The sequence below is a fragment of the Cyanistes caeruleus genome, unplaced genomic scaffold (genome assembly GCF_971803275.1).
Source record: "Cyanistes caeruleus unplaced genomic scaffold, bCyaCae1.hap1.1 HAP1_SCAFFOLD_65, whole genome shotgun sequence".
Lineage (NCBI taxonomy): Eukaryota > Metazoa > Chordata > Aves > Passeriformes > Paridae > Cyanistes > Cyanistes caeruleus.
In genome coordinates, this window is record NW_028255884.1 from 2,071,266 (window position 1) to 2,088,965 (window position 17,700).

At 53.9% G+C, this 17,700-nt stretch overlaps 2 protein-coding genes across 2 annotated transcripts in view; one reads left to right on the forward strand and one right to left on the reverse strand.

Annotated features, from left to right (window-relative positions):
- Positions 1–17,700, forward strand: part of LOC147647145 (uncharacterized) — a 446,158-nt gene that overhangs the window by 372,825 nt on the left and 55,633 nt on the right. The gene's annotated exons all lie outside the window — the stretch shown is intronic.
- On the reverse strand, positions 15,307–17,529 carry LOC147647157 (uncharacterized). The gene is made up of 2 exons (XM_086872509.1): positions 17,452–17,529; positions 15,307–17,265 (listed from the first exon to the last, which is right to left on the reverse strand). Exons 1-2 carry the CDS (start codon positions 17,501–17,503, stop codon positions 16,175–16,177), a joined length of 1,143 nt encoding a protein of 380 aa, XP_086728635.1. The 5' UTR covers positions 17,504–17,529; the 3' UTR covers positions 15,307–16,174.

Sequence of the window (17,700 nt, forward strand, 5' to 3'; positions counted from 1 at the left end):
TGCCTTGGAGATCTGAGTCAGGCAGGCCTGTGAGGAAGGTTCAGTCACATGGTATAAGCAAAGTTCAATGCTGCCTAGTGTTCTTCTTTTGCTCCATTGTTATGTTTAATATAAATTATAAGCTAATTTAAATACTGTTTAGTATTATTCCTCTGCTAATTTGCTTAGTCATAGGTTGTAAGATGGGTTAAATACAGTAAATGCTGTTGTTTTGCTAAATTGTGACATTTGAGGTTTCAGTTAAGGTTAAGGTATAACTGAAGTCCTGTTAAGTTTGTGCTCTGTTAAGTGAGCCAACTCTGGGATGTTGTCATGTGTTGTCATACAGCTGTACTGTTGTCGTTCCGATTGGGAACAGCTAGAAAGAACAACATAAACTCTCAAGGGAGTTTCAACACGAGAATTCTCTGGTTTATTGCTTCAGGCTTTTCTTATAGACTGGTACGTGGAAGGTACAGAAAGGAAACTCTTATTGGTTAGCAAAGTGCTACATCACCATCATTGGTCAGGGGCACTCTACCCCCCTGACCTCCTCCTGCAAGGGAAAACAAGACTGCAAAACAACACCTGCAAGGCTGTTTAGCGTCCCTGAGAATTGTTTTAATTCCTTCTCATATTTTTCCCAGGCTATTTTCTCAGGCAGCCCGAGGAGCCATGCGGCCTGTAATTTCTGCAGCTCCCTGCAGCTTGTTCCAAAGGTAGCATCCATATACTGTGATGTCACAGAAGACTGTGATGTCAAAAATTCAACCTGTGATGTCACAGTCTGTTCTGTGATGTCATATCCTGGTCTGTGATGTCACCCTCTATGATGTCAGTCTGCTCAATGGTCTCACACCATCCTTTATGATGTCACAGCCAGCGCTGTGATGTCATAACCCCATCAGTGATGTAATACAACCATCTCTGTGATGTCATACAGATTCCCTGTAATGTCACAGCACATACTTTGACCTCAAAACCAGGTCTATGATGACATACAGCCATGCTATGATGTCACAGCCATCTCTATGATGTCACACAGTCCCCTCTATGATGCTGTAGCTGCTCAGTGACCTCACACAACAAACTCTGGGATGTCACAACCCCATCTGTGACCTCACACAACCCACTCAGAGCTCTCACACAGCCCCTTTCTGACATCACAGCTGCTCTGGGGCTCCAGGACACAGCCACAGAGGTGCTGCTGGGACACAGCCCCCTCTGGCACATCCCACAGCCCCTGCCAGTGCTGAGCCCCTGGCAGCTCTGTCTGGGCCTGCTCTCTGTGTCCCTGAGCTGCCCTGGCAGGGCCCCAGCCCTGCTGGGCTGTGCTCAGGAGCTGCTCCTGGCCAGAGCTGTCTCCCTGCTGTGGTCTGTTCCCATGGCAACATCTGCCCCATTGTTATGGTCTGATTCCATGGTAACCATAACCAGTCCCCTGTTGCTATGCTATTTACATGACAACCATCACAGCCCCTGTTGCTATGGTCAGTCCCTTAGCAGCTCCATGGAGACCCCATGCCAGGGGTGGTTGCCATGGACACCAGCTCAGGCCTGGAGCCAGAGCCCGTTGCCATGGCAACCATTTGCAGTCCCATCCCCAGGCTCATGGGATCCCAGAGCCACAGAATTGGCTGAGTTGGGAGGTAGCCATGGGGATCCTCCAGTCCAACTGCTGGCCCTGCACAGGACACCCCAACAATCCCAGCCTGGGCCTGGCAGCGCTGGCCAAACGCTGCTGGAGCTCAGCCAGCCCTGGAGCTGGGAGCCTTCCCTGGGGAGCCTGTTCAGTGCCCCAGCAGCCTCGCAGGAAAAACCTTTTCCTCACATCCAGCCTAAACCTGCCCGCCTCAGCTCCAGCTGCTCCCTCCTCTCCTGTCCCTGGGCACCAGAGGGAAGAGGTTCCCGCAGCCCCCAGCCAGGGACCCGCTCCCAAGGCTGCTGCCATGGCAACCAGGCCTGGCACCAGCTGGGATGCTCGGTTTCCACAGGCTGGGCTTCAGGAATGGCATTCCCCAAATTCCTGCTCCTGCTGAAACCGCGCTGCTGCTCGCTTCCCTCCCACCTCCCATGGAAAGCACAAAAGGCAAAGATCCCAGGCTGGGATAAGAACAATTTATTGAGAACAGCAACGAGATAAGGCAAAAACAGGAACAGAAACAATTTTGGTAGCAGAAAGGATAAGACAAACCATTCACAGGGAAAACTAAAATACCACCAACTGACTCTTCCTGGACACGTATTTCCTCCTGCCAAGAAAGGACACCCTTCTCTGGTGAGAGAGAGGGAGTCCTTTTCCTGCCCCTGGCAATGACCTGAGATGGGATTGAATATAATGGACCATGATCACAGTCTCACATTCTTTGATCCCACATCATGACATTGCCATGGGCAGGAAAAGGTACAGGTGTCTTCCCAGCATGGATCCCAGGGAACATGGATCACCAGGTCTCTTCCCAATGTGGATTCTCCATGGGCGAATGAAGATGGAGCAGTGCACAAAGCTCTTCCTGTATTTTGAGGCACTTGCAGGGCTTCCCTTACCGGTGCCTCCGTTGGTGTCTGCCAAAGTTAGACCTGTCTGAGAAGCTCTTCCCACACTGGGGACACTCATAGGGCCTCTCCCCAGTGTGGATGCGCTGGTGCCTGATGAGGTGGGAGTTTTGCTTGAAGCCCTCCCCACAGTTAGGGCAGCGGAAGGGCCTCTCATCCGTGTGAATCCGCTGGTGCAGGACAACATCGGAGCTCCTCTGAAACCTCATCCCACACTCAGAACACTCATAGGGCCTCTCCCCAGTGTGGATGCGCTGGTGGATGATGAGGTGGGAGCTCCTGCTGAAGCCCTTCCCACATTCCCCACACTCATAGGCCCATTCCCCAGTGTGGATCATCTGGTGGCAGATCAGGGTTTTCCTCTGTCTGAAGCTCTTCCCACACTCCAAGCACTTGTAGGGCTTCTCCCCATCCTGAAGCCGTTCATGGACCACCATCTCAGAGCCCTGGCTGGATCTCCGGCCGCCTTCCCGGCACAGGGTGGGTCTTTCCTCCTCAGAGCACCCTGGGATGGGTTTGGAGCCCCTCCTCCTGCGGGATCTCCTGGGATTTTCCTCCCCATTGGATTCCTGCACTGTGGAGCTGCTCAAAATTGCCTCTTCCACGAGTTTCTGCCGTGGGGATTTGTTCTCCCTGGTCTCCATCCTCAGCTCCTTGTCTGGGGGAGGAAGGACAAGGAGAGGATGGGATTTGCCTCCGTGCCAGAGGGAAGGGGAAGGAGATCCCCCCAGTGCGTCCCCGGCAGGACGGCGTCGGCAGCGGGGTTGTCCTGCAGCTGGGGGCCATGCTGGGCTGGGAGATGGAGCAGGAGAGAGGGGGGAAAGGGGCACTGAATTTCTCCTCACCTGCCTGGGTGTCATTGGAGATCTTCATCTTCTTCACAGCCTGCTTCTCCATCTCGCCAAGGTTTGGGATTGGGAAATCCTGGTTTGAGAAAAAATACAAGGAATGAGCACAATGAGTTTGATGGTTCCTCTTACCAAGCCCATCTCTAGAAGTCACCTGGGCATTTGAGGTGTCTTGGTTTGAAAGGTGTTTGCTAAGGAAGGCAGAAATCACCACTGAAATGGATAAAAATATAAGTATCCCATCCCCTCCGAATATTATAATCTTGAAACCAAAGTGCTCTCAGGTAACGTTATGGGAAAAGGAATGTAAGTTCTTTACTAAAGAAGGAAAATGAAAATGCAGCAGTATAAAAGAAAAAAACCAACAACAACAACAACAAAACAACCCACCAACAAAGTCAGAACCTTACAGCCCGTTGGTCAGAGTGTTGGAAGCAGTCTGATTAAATGGTGGTTGCAGTCCTCCTGGAGTGACTGATGTGGTTCTGTTGAAGCAATGATCCCATAGGAGATTGTAGCTTACCTCTGAAGTTCCCGTGCTGTAGATGGGTCTGGTCTCTCCTCTGGGAATCCAGTGGACAAAGACTGCCTGTGGAGTTTAGATTCTCAGATTATATCCATGCAGGAATGCTTGGCTCCTCCCCTTGGGTGCAGCATCTCACAATGGGATGATGCCATTTTATCAGTCCTGCACTGAGACTCAATGGCCCATTAAGTGAAGATATCTTCCTGGAGGAAGGATGGGTGGTGGAAGAGATAAAGAACACTGCCCCACCTGGTTTTAATAGCTGGCCCATTAACAGAAGATATCCACCTGTTATGAGGGATGGCTCATGAAAGAGATAAAGAAAACGGCTTTACCAGGTTTTAACAGATGGTGATAGAATACATACTTTTGGTTACATCTTGCATTGCAACCCAGGACATGGGGTCCATAAAAACCTCCCAAACACCAAGATTCAGCCCTGAAAATGCCTCCCAGGTGTTCCCCATCTCTGGTCTCTCCCCTTTGCTGTTCAGGGTTTCCTCCCTGTCCCAGCTGCTGGGGGTCCCGCTTGTACTGGGGGTCCCCAGTCTACTCAGTCCCTGACCTCTTCAGGCTGCTGGGAGTGCCAGGAATATGAAAAGTTCCCCCTGTTTCCATCTCCTCACGTAGGGATGCTGAGACACCCCAGTATCCCCCCAAGTGGCATTTTCCATTCAGCTTTGAAGTTCTTCATTCTCCAAACATCCCCCCTCAAAAAGCACAACCCAAGAAGGACCCCCCACGATATCTGGGCCAAGTTCCCCCTCCCCGGTCACCTGTGGGATGGGGGGTGATGATCCCATAGGTGGGGGGGCTGTGAATTCAGGGAGTGCTTGACCTCGTGCTTCCTACTCCTTTCCCTGATCCTCCTTTGTCCCTCCTTCAGGCTGAAGAAGCTGCTCAAGGAGTCAGAAGCAAAACTTAAGTCCCTTGGAGCATCAATTGGCCCCACTGAGGGCAGGGACTGCCAAAGGCTTCCCAGGGACTGGTGAGATCAGATCCTGGAGGCCAGGATTGCTGGGAGCCAAAGGCTCTGAGCAGGGAACTGCAATGCTGAGCCAGCCCTGGCTGGGTTGGAGGAAGCAGAAAGGCCAAGCCCTGAGCCTAGGCCTGGACCAGCAGGGCCTGTCCCTCACGGGTGGCTCGGGGCTCTTTGTGGGGCAGTGGGATGTGAGGGGCAGCAAGGACAAATGCCATAAACCTGTGTGACACTCCAGATCCTTATGGAACCAAGGGGCCAGTGTGACACCATGGGAAGTTGTGGAACCAAGGGGATCATTGTGGTGCTCTTGGGCCCATGGAACCAAGGGACCAGTGGGACACTCTGGGGCCTTATGGAAACAAGAGGCCACTGTGAGCCTGCAGGGCTGTAACACCCCAGAACACTTCAATGCTGGTGGTAACCAAAGGTTCCTCTGCTTGAATTTGGCGCACAGGAGAAACAACAACCAGATCTTCTCAGCATGGACAGATGCAAAGAATATTCTTGGTAGGAAGGGACCCACAAGGACCATCAAGTCCAACTCTTAAGTGAATGGCCCCACAAGGATCAAACCCACAACCTCGGTGATACTGGCACCATGCTCTGACCAACTGAGCTAAGAGGTCAAAATGACACAAAATTTAACTGACGAAATACAGACAATCAAGGAACTATGGCAAAGGGTTTAATACAACATCCAACTGCACAAAGAACTCTTACCATAGCCTTAACTTTGCAAACTTAGCTCATTTAACCTAAAAAGTGTTAACCCTTAAGATTTTGGGTAACATTAAGATATCCAAAAATATTCCAGGTACGTAGGATAGGAAGGAGAATAAAGAGACCAGAAAGACAGAAGATCTACAGAAAAACACTTCCAGAATGATCCCCGTCACTCCCACTACAATCTCAGTCACCCCCAGTATGAGCTGGTGCACCCAGCCACCCCCAGTATGGTTCCAGTCACTCCCAGATCCTCCCAGTATGATTCCAGTCATGGCCAGAGTGACTCCCTGTCACTCCCAGGATGGGCCCAGTTGTTCCCAGTCACCTCCAGTATGGTTCCAGTCCCAGCCCGCACCTTTTCAGTCACTCCCAGTATGATCCCAGCTAGTTCCAGTAGGATCCCAGTATGACCCAGCATGGGCACAGCTGCTTCCAGGATGATCCAGCATGGTTCCAGTTGTTCCCATTTACCTGCACTGTGGTTTCAGTTTCTCCCAGTCTATCCCAGTTGCTCCTAGTCACTCCTCAGGTGCTTCCAGGCTGATTCCAGTTGCTCCCAGCCACTCTCAGTCACCCTGAGTGCAGTTCCAGTTGCTGCCAGTATGGTCCCAGTCTTGCCCAGCATGGCCCAACTGCTCCCACTGTGGTCCCAGTAGGATGCCAGTTACCCTCAGGATGGTTCCAGCTGCTCCCTGTTCCTCCCAGCGTGATTCCAGTTGCACCCAGTTGGCCCCAGTATAGTTCCAGTTGCTCCCCAGATGATCCCAGCTGCTCCCTGCATGGTCCCAGTTATGCCCAGCTGGAGTTGCCCCCAGTGTAGACCCTGTCACTCCCAGTTGTTCCCAGTTGTCCCCAGCATGGTTCCCATTGTTCCCAGTGTGTTTTCAGTCATCCCCAGTATGATCACAGACACTCCCAGTATATCCCAGCTGCCCTCAGCATGTCCATAGCCATTCCCAGACACTCCTAGCAATCCCAGTTAGGTGCTTGTTATCCCAGTATGATCTCAGGTCCAGCATATCCCAGTAAAGCTGGGATTCACTCCCTGAATTCACAGCCCCCTCCCACCTGTGGGATCATCACCCCCCCATCCCACAGGTGACGAGGGAGGGGGAGCCCAGCCCAGATATCCTGGGGGGGTCCCTGGGTTGGGTTTTTGGGGGCGATGATTAGAGAATGAAGAAAACCAAAGCTGAAAAGAAAATGCCCCTTGGGGGGACATTTGGGGTTCCCAGTGGCAGCTGCTGGCAGCGGCAGCCTGGAGGAGCAGAGCCCTGTGTCCCTGAGGACCCCAAAGTGGGGAGCCCAGAGAGGGGGAGCACCATGATTTGTGGGACCCTCAATTAAATAGAGAGGGGCAGGGGGGACTCCTTGGTCCCCCTGCACCCCCAAGAAGGGAATAAGGGGAGCAGGGACCCTGGGACCCCAAAAACATCCAGCATCCCTAAGTGGGGAGATCGAAATGGGAAGAACTTTTCAAATTTCTGGCACTCCCAGCAGCCTGAAGAGGTCAGGGACCGAGAAGACAGGGGACCCACAGTACAAGCGTGACCCCCAGCAGCTGGGACAGGGGTGAAACCCTGAACACCAAAAGGGAGAGAACAGAAATGGGGAACTTCTGGAAAGCATTTTCAGGGCCAAATTTTGGTGGTGTACAATTTTTATGGACCCCATGTCTTGGGTTGCAATGCAAGATGTAACCAAAAGTATGTATTCTATCACCATGTTAAAAACTAGAGGAGCAGTTTTCTTTATCTCTTTTATCACCCATCCCTCATAAATGGGGGATATCTTCTGTTAATGGGCCAGCCGTTAAAACCAGGTGGGGCAGTAATCTTTATCTCTACCACCACCCATCCTTCCTCCAGGGGGATATCTTCTGTTAATGGGCCATTGAGTCTCACTGCAGGAATGATAAAATGACATCATCCCATTGTGAGATGCTGCACCCAGGGGGAGGAGCCAAGTATTCCTGCATGAATATAATCAGAGCATCGTAGCACCACAGGCAGTCTTTCTCCACTGGATTCCCAGAGGAGAGACCAGACCCATCTTCAGCACCAGAATTTCAGAGGTAAGCTACACCATTCTATGGGATCATTGCTTCAACAGAACCACATCTGTCTCTTTAGGAGGACTGCAGCCACCATTTAATCAGACTGCTACCAGCACCCTGACCAACGGGGGGTGTAAGGTTGTATTCTGACTCTGTTGGCCTGTTGTTTTTTTGTTGTTGGTTTGGGGTTTTTTTTGTATTGCTGCATTTTTATTTTCCTTCTTTAGTAAAGAACTCATATTCCTTTTCCCATATCGTTACCTGAGAGCACTTTGATTTCAAGATTATAATAATTCGGAGGGGATGGGATGTTTACATTTTTATCAATTTCAGTGGAGATTTCTGCCTTCCTTAGCAAACTACTTTCAAACCAAGACACCAAAGATGACCAGGTGACTTCTAGAGATGGACTTGGTAAGAGGGACCATCAAACTCATTGTGCTCATTCCTTGTTTTCTCCCAAACCAGGATTTCCTAATCCTAAACTTTTGCTGGATGGAGAAGGAGGCTGTGAGGAAGAGGAAGATGCCCCAGGACACCCAGGCAGGTGAGGAGAAAGTCAGTGCCCCTTTCCCCCTCTCTCCTGCTCCATCTCCCAGCCCAGCCTGGCCCCCGGCTGCAGGACAACCCCGCTGCCGACGCCGTCCTGCCGGGGACGCACTGGGGGGATCTCCTTCCCCTTCCCTCTGGCACGGAGGCAAATCCCATCCTCTCCTTGTCCTTCCTCCCCCAGACAAGGAACTGAGGATGGAGACCAGGGAGGACAAATCCCCACAGCAGAACCTCGTGGAAGAGGTTGTTTTGAGCAGCTCCACAGTGCAGGAATCCAACGGGGAGGAAAATCCCCAGAGATCCCACAGGAGGAGGGGCTCCAAACCCATCCCAGGGTGCTCTGAGGAGGAAAGACCCACCCTGTGCCAGGAAGGCGGCCAGAGATCCAGCCAGGGCTCTGAGCTGGTGGTCCATGAGCAGCTTCAGGATGGGGAGAAGCCCTACAAGTGCTTGGAGTGTAGGAAGAGCTTCAGCCACAGAAGAAACCTGATCCGCCACCAGATGATCCACACTGGGGAATGGGCCTATGAGTGTGAGAAATGTGGGAAGGGCTTCAGCTTCAACTCCAAACTCATCATTCACCAGCGCATCCACACTGGGGAGAGGCCCTATGAGTGTTCTGAGTGTGGGAAGAGGTTTCAGACCAACTCCAGTCTTCTCCTGCACCAGCGGATTCACACGGATGAGAGGCCCTTCCGCTGCCCTGACTGTGGGGAGGGCTTCAAGCGAAACTCCACCCTCACCACCCACCGGCGCATCCACACTGGGGAGAGGCCCTATGAGTGTCCTCAGTGTGGGAAAAGCTTCTGCCACAGATCTAGCTTGACAAGACACCAACGGAGGCACCGGTAAGGGAAGTTCTGCAAGTGCTCCAAGTGCGGGAAGAGCTTTGTGCACTGCTCCAGCTTCATCCACCCTTGGAGGACCAACTTTGGGAAGAGACCTGGTGATCCATGTTCCCTGTGATCCATGCTGGGAAGACACCTCTATCTTTTCCTGCCGATGGCAATGATGTGAGATCAATGAACATGAGAGTTTCACCACGTCCCTCTCATTATATTCAATCCTATCTCAGGTCATTGCCAGGGGCATGAAAAGGACTCCCTCTCTCTCACCAGAAAAGAAGGGTGTCCTTTCCAGGCAGGAGGAAATACGTAGCCAGGAAGAGCCAGTCAGTGGCATTTTAGTTTTCCCTGTGAATAGATTTCCTTATCCTTTCTGTTATCCAAATTGTTTCTATTCCTGTTTTTTTTTTATCCCGTTGCTGTTCTCAATAAGAAGTTCTTATCCCAGCCTGGGATCTTTGTCTTTTGTGCTTTCCATGGGAGGTGGGAGGGAAGCGAGCAGCAGCGCGGTTTCAGCAGGAGCAGGAAATTGGGGAATGCCATTCCTGAAGCCCAGCCTGTGGAAACCGAGCATCCCAGCTGGTGCCAGGCCTGGTTGCCATGGCAGCAGCCTTGGGAGAGGGTCCCTGGCTGGGGGCTGCGGGAACCTCTTCCCTCTGGTGCCCAGGGACAGGAGTGGAGGGAGCGGCTGGAGCTGAGGCGGGCAGGTTTAGGCTGGATGTGAGGAAAAGGTTTTTCCCGCGAGGCTGCTGGGGCACTGAACAGGCTCCCCAGGGAAGGCTCCCAGCTCCAGGGCTGGCTGAGCTCCAGCAGCGTTTGGCCAGCACTGCCAGGCCCAGGCTGGGATTGTTGGGGTGTCCTGTGCAGGGCCAGCAGTTGGACTGGAGGATCCCCATGGCTCCCTCCCAACTCAGCCAATTCTGTGGCTCTGGGATCCCATGAGCCTGGGGATGGGACTGCAAATGGTTGTCATAGCAACGGGCTCTGGCTCCAGGCCTGAGCTGGTGTCCATGGTAACCACCCCTGGCATGGGGTCTCCATGGAGCTGTGAGGGACTGACCATAGCAACAGGGGCTGTGATGGTTGCCATGGAAACAGACCATAGGAACAGGTCCTGGTTACGGCACCAACTTCAAACAACCTCTACCCTGTGCCAGAGAAGATCTCCCAGAGACAAAGGGAGGGGAAGTTCCTCTGTCTCTGGGGAGCTCTCCTGAAATGGCTGGTGAGGACTGCAAGAGTTTTTTCATAGCAGCTCACAAACTTCCGCAGAACCTCTGTTCTAAATAAATCCGGATATTCCAAAGAGCGCTCATGCTTGTCCCACTGCTCTGGTTTCCACTGCCATGGGGTTCCTCTCTTCCCAATAGCTGGCACGTGCTGGGTTTGGATTCAAGATGGGAATGCTGTGGTTCAGTCAGGGGTGGTTTGGTTTCTGCTGAGCAGGGCTTGCCCTCTTCAAGGACTTTGCAGTGTCCCTTGGTACAGTGCGTGTTTTCCTCTGGGAAGGGAGGCGTGAGTGTTGAAGACAGAGGCAATAAATGCATTAGAAAACCTGCACTGTGTCTCTGTCCGTGTTTGTCAAGTGACCATCTACATCCTGGAAGGGGACGATGTAATTTCTATATATTTTTTTTTTCTTTCATGTATTTAACAAGTCAATTTTTATTGTGCCTCACATTTTTGGCCACCTTCATCTCCAGCTGAGCTTTCACTGCACCAAATTTCTTGCTGCAGTGGCCAGAAGCATCTCTGTATTCTTCTCCTGACCTTCATTCCTTGTCCTCTACCCATCCCATCCCGCCCCAGGGAGCAGGGACCGTCCTGGGGCAGATCCAGGAGGATATCCAGGACCATCCCTGCCTGAGACGGGTGCCAAGGAGATCCAGGAGGGTTCAGTGTCCAGCTCTAAGTCCTGGGACACCCTGTGCCATGCTCCCAACAGCCCAGATTTTCAGGAAGGAGCCTCAGCAGTCACCTGACCATCCATGGATTTTTCTTCCAGGAATTCACTGTGGAGCTTGTTTCTGTTTTCCTGCTCTTTCTGAGCTCCTGTCAACATGGCATGGAGCTGGAAGAGGTGGAGAGGAGAAATGTTGGTAATGGGAAGACAGAGGGAAATTGCTGGGGAAAAGGGAGACACACACCCCTAACGGTGGCTGCAGAAAGCACCACACACTCCAGCCTGCCCCAAAACCAGGGACAGCCCTGGCTAAAATCCAAGGAAAACACTGCTGAGGATCCAAGGAATCCGAGCCATGATCTGTGTGGAGAGTCTCCCTGACAGGAGGAATGTGAATGGAACCGAGCGAGGCTGGGGCAGGAGGGTCAGGATGAGCAGAGAAGGGGGGCCCATCAACATCCTAATTTACTGCTCCAGAGAAAGAAAAATTCCCAGCTTTAATTCCAAGGAGGATAATTTAATATCTCCTTGGCATCTGCAGATCCATGACCTGAATCCAGTCATGAGTTTCCTTCAAGTCTCCACCCTCGGGACCAGTTAAACAGATAGTGGGGTTAAACTCTTTCCCACTTGTTAAATCTGGATCCTCCCATTCCATGAGAGACTTTTAATTGTGTCCCTCAGAGAATCCTTCTGGAGCAGAAGTGCTGGTGTGAAATGAACGGGGACAGGGAGTGTTGGGTGAAGAACTGACTAATGTGATATGGGAATGTGCCTCGCTGGGGATCCAAGCCAGCCGAATTTCACCCAGAAAAAAAAGAGGGATTAAGTTCAAGCCTTGGGAAGCATTTGTTTAAGTTGTGGCAAAGAGAAAGGGCTTATGGCAGTTAATATGTTAATCGACTCACCCCTTATAAGATTATGTTTCTAGAATGTTCCTGGTTCTCTCCCCTGATTGGTTGTTATTTGTTGCAGTATTTTGCATATTTCTAACCCCAGTTTGTGGTTGGACCCATGCCCTCAGGCTCTGCCCTCAGACCTACCCTGTATATTTCTGTGTCTGCCCGTAGTCCTGGTCTTTGCAGTTTGTCCCTATACTGCGCACGGTTTATGGGCGTTGTCCTTATTTTATTTCTCATTAAAGTGTTAATTTTAGGTGGACACAAACTCCATCATACTATTTCATTTTATTTGCACCTCAATTCCCTGAAGTCAGAGAAACCTAAAGTTTTAAAGGTACTGGTTTTCAATGGGATAGGATCCATTTAATTCCCAGAAAGAGGCACAGAATTAGATTTGAATCCAAGTTCGGATTCAGCATGGGAATGTAGTGGACAGCACACCGATGGTTTCCATGTTGCTGAGCAGGGCTTGTCCTGTCCATTGACTTTGCAATCCCCGACTGGACAATCCATGTCCCATGCTCTGCCAGCAAGGAGGTGACACCATCACCGTTCCCCTCCTCATCCCCGTGTCCTATTTAGACAAGAATCTTCCTTCTCCTCTGCTCCAGAGGGTGCTCGAGTGCCCACAGGGAGCCCCTTCCTCGCTCCCGTGGAACTGGTGAGGGCTGGGGTGACGCAGGGCTGTGATGTCACAAAGGGGTTAAGCTCTGGTGTGCTGCAGGGCCGTGATGTCACACAGCTGTCCTGGCCACAGCACTGTGACATCACCACGCCAGCCCTATATAAACCGGGCCAGCCCCTGCAGCTGCCAGTGCAGTCGCCATGGGACGTGCCGTAGCCATGGGTGACGGTGGCGTCCTGATGCCTGCCCTTGTCCTGCTGCTGGCCGCTGTGGCTGTCTGCTGGGCCGGTGGCCACTGGAAACCATGGAGGCGGCAGACGAGGAAGCGCCCCAGGGTTAGGCCCAGAGGCCCATGGAGGAACCAGGCAGCCCCTGAGGCTCCCAGGTTCTCCAGGCCTCGGGCCACTCCTCGCCGGCAGCCAGGTGCTCCCGCAAGCCCTCTGGAGAGCTCCAGCAGCTGCAGTCCCTGCATGGCAGTGGCAGAAGAGCTAAGAGCTGCAGGAAGTGATGATCCGGCACTGGGCACGCAATGGGACATCTGTGCCGCTCTACTTTGGGATGTGGCAGGCCTTGTGGAAAGAACTGGAGAAGCTGATGAGGTGAGGCCACCTGCCCTGCTGTGGCTCGCCCAGCTTCTCCAGAAGCCGCCATCCCTTCAGGAGGATGCTCCCAGCAAGATTGGCCATCCTTGGGAGAGCCTCAAGCCTTGCAAGGATGGCACAGCAGAGAAGACCCGCCATCCATGCAAGAAGCTCAGGAGGTCAGAGAACGTCCATGGTGCCAGGAGCCTCCGCTATCTCTGACAGCCTCCATCCCTAAGAGAGGCCGTATGGCACTGCACGGCTTGTGGCGTCCTGCACAGGGACATCAAGCCAGAGAACCTCCTCGTCAACCCAGACACTGGGGACCTGAAGCTGATTGACTTCGGTTGCGGCACCTTCCTCCAGGAGTGGGCCTTTGCACAGTTTGCCAGTGAGCCCAGAGCGCGGGCCCTGCTCCCAGTGCCAGGCACTGCATGGTCCCATTCCCTCCTGGGCCGCGGGGTGAGGCATTCAGCCGGCTGCCGGCTGCCCTGTGGCATGGGGCAGGTGCTGTGCCCCAGGAGCCGGCTGCCGGCCCTGCTGACAGAAAGGGGCTGCAAAAGCCGGGCCCTGGGTCCTCGGCTTGGCAGGCCCACAAGGCCTTGGGCTGCTCCGCTGGCGTTCTCAGCCTTGCAGAATGGTTTCTTGGCTTTGGCCCATTGTCAGGGGGAGGCAGGCATGCCTTGGGGGGAAGTTGTGGCCACGGCTGCAGCCCCTGCCTCTGGCAGGAGGCTGGCACCAGGCTCTGGAAGGCAGCAGCCTGCGCCTGAGCAGCGCCGACCGTCTCCCCTAGGAACACGCACGTACTGCCCGCCCGAGTGGATCGGCCTGCGCTGCTACCACGGCGATGGGGCGACCATCTGGTCCCTGGGCGTGCTGCTGTTGGAGATGGTGTGCGGGTTCCTGCCCTTCGAGAATGAGCGTGACACCGTGTTGGGGCAGCTCTTCTTCCCGCAGGAGGTCTCTCCAGGTTGGTACGTGGCCTGAAGAAGGCAGGCTTTGGCAGGTGGCACCGCGCAGCCCAGCCTGGCCCTCCCGCAGCTGCGTGGGACGTCCATGTGCCCTCAAGGGCCGGCTGCAGCAGGTGGCCCGTGGCAGGCTGGGTGTGGCACGCTTGGCTGAAGGAGGGGACGCTTGTCCTGCCGTGCCGCTCTCCAGCCAAGGGCAGCTCCCAGCACACGCAGCGTGGCCCGGCTTCTGCAGGCGCCAGGAGCAACTGGGCAGGAGCCTTCTGCAAGTGAGCGCCGCTTTCTGCCTTCTCTCCCCAGAGTGCCAACATCTGATCCGCTGCTGTTTGTCCAAGCACCCCATGGACCGGCCAGTGCTGGAGCAGATCTTCTACCACCCTTGGGTGTTGGGCGGGCATTTCTGATGCCTTGGCACAGCCTCTGCAGCACCCAGTTCCCGTGTCCCACGCAGGACTGAGGGCCCAGGAAATAAAACAACCCAAAACCCACTGCGGGCTGGCGAGTCTGGTCCTTGTTAGCAACTTCAGCTAAGGGAACCTCTTGGCAAAAGGGGTAATCAGAGCGTTCTCTTCAGCCTTTGTCAAGATTTTGGTGCCTTTCCTCCAGGTTGTCCCTCAAAATCAGAGGGGGGTGGAGCCTGCACCAGTCCCCCCAAATCGGTGGGAGACAGAGACTACTCCCAGGCCCCTCAAAACTGGAGGAGGATGGAGGCGATCCCCGGGCCCCCCAAACTGAAGGGAGATAAATACCTGGCAACTCAAAATAAGAGATGGATGGAGGCCACAGCAGCCCCCAAGTCAGAGGGGGAAGGGGAGACTGCCAGCCCCCCCAAAGAGGAGGGGAATTGTGCCTGTGCCAGCCCCACAAATTGCAAGGGGACAGAGAACACCCCTGGCCTGGAAAAGGACAAAGAGCAGCCGGGGGATGCCAGGATGGTGACAACACTGGCACCCCCCAAATCAGAGAGGGACAAAGAGCCCACACAGGCTTCCCAGAAGCAGAAAGGGGGCAGCAAATATCCCCTGTCCCCCTAAGTCGGAGGGGCACAGACACAAAAGGCCCCACAAAAAGAGCATGAGGAACCAAGAGCACTGCCGGCCCCACAAGGATGAGGAGGATGGAGAAACTCCCCATCTGTCTTTGTTTTGGAAGACAGGTGTCTGCTAGGGAGGGCAGGGGCCTCCCCTGGAATGAAAATGTAGACCTCCTCCCTATGAATTATTATAATTCTGAAATCAAGGGTCTTTCAGGAAGAGATCTGGGGATAGGAATAACAGTTCTTTATTAGTATTTATAACCAGGCAAACAAACAACAATAACTACAGCATTAACAAGAAAACAGAACCAGGGCCTCTGTTACAACCTTCTCAGCTGAGACGGGAAGGGATGGAGGAGAGGCTTTGTTTCACAAACCCCCTCGGGCGGGCAGTCCCGGTGCTCCTGCAGGGCTCTGAGGAACACTCAGCTGGAACAGCAGGGATGAGCTGAGATCCTGGGCCGGTGGCTGAGGTGGATCAGCAGCTCCGCGGCGGTGCCTGGCACTGCCACACGTCCCGGCAGGACAGGGGGTGTGAGGCCACCAACAAAGAGGGGAGAAGGAGAAAAAGCAGCAGCTCTTTGTGGGTGATGGTGAAATTCTCTTGTGCCCACCGCAGCAGCTCTGCACCCAAAGTGTCCTTCTCCGAGCTGAAGAAAGCCCCCCAAACTGTCCCCGCTCTCCTCTTTTCCTGCCCCCCTTCCCTCCCTGGGCCCGGCCAAACTCTTTGTCTTTTGTCAAGCACCCACCAAGTACCCACAGTTAGGCTGTCCCCACAACTAATGGGTAAAAATTCCACGGGCAATCCAGAATTAAAAAAAAAAAGACACCTAACCCCCAACACCTGCCCCTGGTAATGATCTGAGATGGGATTGAATATAACAAAAGGGCCATGGCCAGACCCTCACGTTCTTTGATCCCACATCATGTCATTGCCATAGGCAGGAAAAGGTACAGGTGTCTCCCCAGCATGGATCAAAGGGACATGGATCACCAGGTCTCTGCCAACCTTGAATTTTCCAAGGGGGGATGAAGCTGGAGCAGTGCACAAAGCTCTTCCTGTACTTTGGGGCATTTGCAGAGCTTCCCTTACTGGTGCTGCCGTTGGTGTTGGGTCAAGCTAGATCTCCAGGTGAAGCTCTTCCCACACAGGGGACACTCGTAGGGTGTCTCCCCAGTGTGGAGGCGTTTGTGGGTGTTGAGGCTGGAGCTGTGGCTGAAGCTCTTCCCACATTCCCCACACTCATAGGGCCTCTCCCCAGTGTGGATGCGCCGGTGGGTGATGAGGTGGGAGTTGTGCTTGAAGCCCTTCCTGCAGTCGGGGCAGCGGAAGGGCCTCTCATCCGTGTGAATCCGCTGGTGCTCGAGGAGATGGGAGCTGGTCTGAAACATCTTCCCACACTCGGGACACTCATAGGGCCTCTCCCCAGTGTGGATCATCTGGTGGATGGTCAGATGGGACCTCCGGCTGAAGGTCATCCCACATTTCTCACACTCATAGGGCTGTTCCCCGGTGTGGATCCTCTGGTGGCAGATCAGGCTGGAGTTCCGGCTGAAGCTCTTCCCACATTCCCCACACTCATAGGGCCTCTCCCCAGTGTGGATGCGCCGGTGGGTGATGAGGGTGTAGTTCTGCTTGAAGCCCTCCCCACAGTCAGGGCAGCGGAAGGGCCTCTCATCCGTGTGAATCCGCTGGTGCCTGAGGAGAGTGGAGCTCCTCTGAAACCTCTTCCCACACTGGGGACACTCGTAGGGCCTCTCCCCAGTGTGGATGCGCTGGTGGATGATGAGTTGGGAGGTCCAGCTGAAGCCCTTCCCACATTCCTCACACTCATAGGCCCATTCCCCAGTGTGGATCATCTGGTGACAGATCAGGCTGTTGCTCTGGCTGAAGCTCTTCCCACACTCCAAGCACTTGTAGCGCTTCTCCCCATCCTGAAGCTGCTCATGGACCACCATCTCAGAGCCCCGGCTGGATCTCCGGCCGCCTTCCCGGCACAGGGTGGGTCTTTCCTCCTCAGAGCACCCTAGGCAGCGTTTGGAGCCCCTTCTCCTGCGGGATCTCTGGGGATTTTCCTCCCCATTGGATTCCTGTGCTGTGGAGCTGCTCAAATCAGCCTCTTCCATGAGCTTCTCCTGTGGGGATTTGTCCTCCCTGGTCTCCATCCTCAGCTCCTGGTCTGGGGGAGGAAGGACAAGGAGAGGATGGGATTTGCCTCCGTGCCAGAGGGAAGGGGAAGGAGATCCCCCCAGTGCGTCCCCGGCAGGACGGCGTCGGCAGCGGGGTTGTCCTGCAGCCGGGGGCCAGGCTGGGCTGGGAGATGGAGCAGGAGAGAGGGGGAAAGGGGCACTGACTTCCTCCTCACCTGCCTCGGTGTCCTGGGACATCTTCCTCTTCCTCACAGCCTCCTTCTCCATCCAGCCAAGGTTTGGGAATGGGAAATCCTGGGTTGGGGAAATACAAGGGATGAGGACATTGAGTTTGCAGGTCCCTCTGTCAAAGCTCATCTCTAGAAGTCACCGGACATCTGGGGTCCATAAAACCTCCAAAAAACACCAATATTCAGCTCTGAAAATGCCTCCCAGGAATTCCCCATCTCTAGTCTCCCCTGTCT